The sequence below is a fragment of the Podarcis tiliguerta genome, assembly GCF_965153285.1.
Source record: "Podarcis tiliguerta genome assembly, chromosome: 1".
Classification (NCBI taxonomy): domain Eukaryota; kingdom Metazoa; phylum Chordata; class Lepidosauria; order Squamata; family Lacertidae; genus Podarcis; species Podarcis tiliguerta.
In genome coordinates this window covers 44,151,165-44,156,590 of record NC_139534.1, presented here as the reverse complement: position 1 = coordinate 44,156,590, position 5,426 = coordinate 44,151,165, and the positions used below count along the sequence as shown (strand labels likewise).

The following is a 5,426-nucleotide window of genomic DNA, read 5'->3' as shown; positions in this document are numbered from 1 at the left end:
CTAGAAGTAGAGACAGGAAATGCGTATATGCTGAATAGGCACTGGACACAATACGACAAAGAGGTTAAAGCTTTGCAAATTAATTGAAAACATTGCTTCTGTTAAGCAAGACATTCTTAGCCTCCAAATGTTTGCATCATTGAGATTAGATGAATGGATGAGACAGTTTGACCACACAATCAAGTGGTATATAAATTTTACGAAAAACTAAATAACTACTTCCCTCACTGGTCTTTGCACAGTGGGAAGCATGATTTTTTAAAATGTTTTAATGATTTTAAAAAATAGATAACAATTACAAAAACATTATGTTTTCTGAAGCCCAGTTTGATCTGAAACCACCTTCACCCCCTATTTCAGAGACCACAATTAGGGGGTGTGGTACTAGAATATCAGATTTTCAATTTTTACCCACAAACTGAAACATTAAGATTGTGTGTGTGTGTGTGTGTGTGTGTACACACTGCAGGCCACTGCTACCTTTGACCCTTTGGGGCACTTCATGCAAAACAGAAAGATCACTCCATTTCAGAGGCACTCAGTCATCTGATGGAAGTGGACCATCTCCTTGTTACCTCTAAACCAGGTGTGCAGAACCTATGGCTTTTCACTTGCTGGACTCCCAAGGCCCATTAGTCCCAGGCATCATGGTCAGGGGTGATGGGAAATGTAGTTCAGCAACAGCTGGAGGGCTAAAGGTTCCCCATCCCAACTCTAGACAGATGACCTTTTCCTGCTGAGTGTGCTGTAATCTCATGCTCAGAGCTGAAGATACCCAGCTGCTCAGGGGCCATGGACATAGCTCAGTCTGCGCAGTGGCAGGCTTCTGACAAAAGCCTAAGGCAGATCAATTTATCCTCTGCTTTCAGCACACGTTGCTTACCCATTAAGCATTCAGGATCATGAAAGCAAGCTTTCTCAGAAGAGGGAAGCTGATATACAGAGGAGGGTTCATATTTTCTCTGTTTGAGCTGAGCAGCCTTGCTTTAATATTAGATGACGGGGGTCATTTGGTTTGGATCCTAATGAGGTTTCCGCTTGTTTTAATTATGTGCAGGATAGAAATACATTTTTCAGATTCTTTGTGCTCCCTCGCAGATCTGCTCTGGAGGGTTAAAGGGGATCCCTCTAGAGTAGCAGGAGAGGGAGCTGGGAGAAATAAAATTTGCCTTATTCCTGAAATAATCCTCTGCTGAATCCCAGTCCTGCCCATGAATGAAAGTAGCCCTTCTGTTCACAGATGGCTAGCTGGGATCCAAGCCAGGGTCAGATTAATGTTCACTTAAAAATTGTGATGTGCAGGATTTTGGAGGCATGCTACTCCTCTTCGCACGTAAACCAAAATAACAAAATTCTGGTTCTTTCAGATACTGCATACACAGGTTCTATGTACCACAACAGAAGATCTAGAAATTAGGTAATTTTTTTAAAGCACTTTCCTACAGCAGATGTAACAAAAGCTTCCAAAAAGTGAGCAAAACCAAAGAGGGGAAGAAGGGGTAAAATAAACTGCTCTTCTCTTACAACATTTTCACCCAAACAATGACAGACTGCCACATCCAGTTCTCCCAGTAAAGGCATAGCTTTAGCTAATGACATACTTAAAGGCTTCGGTGCAACTGCACATTTCTGGCAAATAAATAGCAGGTAAAACACACAGGGTCTTGACAAGAAAATTCCTTCCAGGTTTTACTTACTTTTCATCATAGTGAGGATTCAGAGTTCTTTTCTTGACAGTAGTTCTTCTTCGCATTACCCATCTTTTGTCTGGGAGTAAGTAGATGCGGACATAGGGATGTGCTCCTTGCTGAGAGCAGGGCGTTAAATTCCTTTTGGGAAATGAGATACCATCCTTAGGATTAACAGGTGGAAAAAATGCTTATCTATGGTGTGTTAGGATTGTGCGTATGAGTGTGCCCACACTTGTTTTTCCTGCATCTGAAGAAGTTGTAAGAAAAGCAGATTAAGAAGTAAGAGGAATCTGTGCCTCCCAAGCTTTTCTGTAGATAGGGCTGCTGCTAATACAGTGCTTGAAGCCAGGCAGTTATTGGGCACAGCCAGGCTTGTCACTTCAGTACAAAGCATGTGGTCTACAATAAAGACCCATTACCAAATGAAATGGCTGGACCTGGGCGGGAGGGACGGGGTCAATGGGTGGCAGACTGGTAAGACAGCCAACAAGACCATGTTCGTAGCTGCATGTGATCCACTTCGTATTAGAAGGATGTAACAGGATGTTTGAAAATGTGAGCACACCTATGTAGCACATCCTGGTTGTGTCTACAGCAGAAAATTGTGCATAGCAAAAATCAAGCCCTAAACAATATCAATCACAGAAGACAAAGAGAAACAGCTCTCTCAGGGGTTACCTGCATGCATTAACCAGCACGATAAGAGACTGCCGTAGGGATGCATAACGCACAGTGAGGTGAATCTCTCCCAGGGGCATTCCATCATAAAGTGTCCCACTGCAAGATAATGAATTACATTTAAACAAACAAACAAACAAAACCTCCTCCAGAAGCTGAACACAGGCTGCGTAACCAAGATCCCTACTAACTCACACTAGTATATCTCATCCCCATAAGCTAAACCAACTATAAGCCATTCCCAAGGGAAGGAATTCTCTGTGCCAAGGAAGATGTATTTGATTCCAGCATCTCTTGGCCCTCTCGGGGGTCCCTTTCACCTTGAGGTGTGTTCTGAAAACTATTCAAATCAGAAAAAACTGTCACAGTAGTATAGATGCTAAACATGAAGTACAAAGAGCCTTCCATCAAAGAGACCTGGAATCCCAGCAGAAAGTAGAAGGTAGGTCAGCTGCCCAGGAGCAGCTACAGGCATCTAACCTGAGGGCTGTGACTTTATTTCTATGGGGTCTGTGTGCCGACTGCTAGCCTTTCCAAGCCCTTTAGGGCTTGCCCACACTTTTGCTTGCCCTGTGCCTAGAAAGCATGGTCTGAGAGGTTTTCCATTTGTTCTGCCACTTTCCCCAGGAAAACCCGCTCTTTACTGTGGAATCGGAGCAAATGTTGATTTGCGAAAAACCCAACTGATGTTTAATCCAATTCCGCAGGAAAGAGTTGGTTTCTCCCAGGGAAAGTGGTGAGACAAGTGGAAGTGCATCCCTGCCTTTCCTGCTGCACTTCACTGAACTTATAACACATGTTGTGTTGCTCTGATCTAAATGCATATCCTGAGAAATAAAAGCCCCCCCACAGATTTTGGGTGATTCCAGAGGGAATTCTAATTAGGTCACTGAAGTATTGAAGATAGGTCATTGGAGACAAGTTTTTGTTATTTCTTTAACTTCCTGGATTTTCCTGGGAATGGGCTGACATTCTGACAATGTTGTGGGTGCTGCAAAAGTTTTGCATGAGGTACCCCAGTGTCACAAACACACCTTTATCTTGGAGCATGCTTAGGGAATCCTACGCAGGAATACTTACGTACCTTGAAGGTAATGCAAGTCGCAAAACAAAGGAACACCACCCTCTAAAAACAAACTAACCTGCCTTAAGGAGTTCTTCTTACCCCTTTCTCAATACCATGAACAACAGGAAATAGCCACAGTAATGCTAGCATCTGCAAGCGGGTCTTTTATTTTCCAAATGTGTGCAGAAACAAGCGTACAGCTCATGCTCAGTTTAGGCAAAAAATCACACCGAGGCAGACTTACTTATTGAGATCCAGATTGCTGCAAGTTACATCAAAGTTTGAAGCGGATATTGAGCCCAGAGACGCAATGCTGGGGGCAACCTGGAGTCTCCGCAGGGCTGGCAGCATCCGGCGTGCTGGGATGGTCTGCGCAGGTGTCAAAGATTTGGGGCGCAAGCCACCTGTGCCGGCTTGCTCATTAATTCCAGCCACTGCCTCTATCACAATAGGCCCTGCCAATTTCTCATTTACATTAAGGTTAGCATTGCTCTCACGTCGGTCACCTTGGGGGTCAGGCAGGCCTAAGTCGCTGCTCCTCTCCTGGGGTGCTTTGGGCACTTCTACTTTTGGTGGAGGAGGAGGAGGAGGAGGCGGTGGCGGTGGAGGAGGCGGCAAATGTGTCTTGCCTTTGGGTTCGTCCTGCTCGGTGGCAGGGATGGGAACTTGCTTTGAGGCATTAACCCCAGTATAGGTACTTTCTGGATCATGCTGCTGTATGTCCAAAGCCTGAAAAGAAAATGGGGGGGGGAAAGAAAGAGTAAACAACGTGGTGATACCTAACATTAAGAGGCACTGAATAAAGAAGTAGAGTTTTGTCAACTTGATCTGCCATTCTTCTCTGGTAGGGACTTTATCCTCAGATCATGCCCAAATGGATTATGCCCAAATGGCTAAAATGACTGGAAGAATCAGAAATCAGGAAGACCAAAACTTTAATAAGGAATGGGGGAAATTTATAACTTATCTTAAAAACCATTGTAAACAGTTAAAATCGTTAGTAGGATTGGAATATCACTTGTAGTTTAATGGTGAATTTTGGACACAATGGAGAGGTAAAAGATGCAGGAGGAAATGATTAAGAATAGACCCACAAAGGGGAGGAGAGAAGTCCAAGAAATTCCTTGGAATCTTGTTTTTATGTTGTATGTTGGATATGTGACTGTAATTTTTTAATCTGAAAAACCAAATAAATAAATAAAAAATTAAAAAAGGAAGTATTTTTGTCTTCCACTAACAAAGGATACTTCTAAAGTGCTCCAAATTCACAGTGGGAAAAGTTCCTTCTCTCTCCCCCTCTCTCTCATGCACATATATGCATTTTTCTCTCTCTATTAGTTGCATGAGACAAGGAGGAGGAGCTTGCCCTTTGGAATGAGCCTAGAAATCAGGAAAACTAGGGGCATGACCCTAACCGTAAATTACGTAGGAACAGCAAATATTCTCTTGTAAGGTACGAAGGAGAGAACGTTTTAAACATTTCCTTAACACCACTGAGTGTGTGCAGTTAAAACAGATACACAATTGGACCGCAGGTGTTTAAGTGCTGTTGCCTTTCAAGTCAATTCCCCAGTTGCTGATCTGTCTTGGGGAAGAATACAAAGCATCCATCTGCATCAGAGCACGGCATGTCCTTGAGGTCATTATTTTGAAAATTGAGGGGAACTCTGTTCTAAACCACCTGGGTGCTTTTGGAAATCCTCGTACCCCATTTGTAGAACATGGAAAACAAAGTAGGTAAGTACTAATTGTGGTTGAATTCAAGGTAAGACATTATCATGCTTTTTACTGAAATGCTCCAGCCGCTCCTAACCAAGCAGCTTTTTAGGCTTTTATTTTGCATTGGCCACAATATTAATCCCCACCTCCTATTATTATTCGGCCTTTGGAAATAATAAATTTAAGCCAGGCAAGTGGTACCCATGATACGCTTGACCTTGGCAGTGGTGGCTAGTGTCCTTTGGGACTGACAGGGCAGGAAGCCAAATAGT

General features: G+C 43.3%; 1 protein-coding gene across 1 annotated transcript in view; it reads right to left on the bottom strand.

Annotated features, from left to right (window-relative positions):
• ESYT3 (extended synaptotagmin 3) overlaps positions 1 to 5,426 on the bottom strand; it is a 37,959-nt gene that overhangs the window by 1,573 nt on the left and 30,960 nt on the right. Inside the window, exons 18-20 of the mRNA XM_083407830.1 lie at positions 3,680 to 4,164; positions 2,370 to 2,468; positions 1,698 to 1,829 (exon numbers count right to left, since the gene is read on the bottom strand). Coding sequence (XP_083263956.1) covers positions 1,698 to 1,829; positions 2,370 to 2,468; positions 3,680 to 4,164 — 716 coding nt within the window. The remainder of the gene's footprint in view (positions 1 to 1,697; positions 1,830 to 2,369; positions 2,469 to 3,679; positions 4,165 to 5,426) is intronic.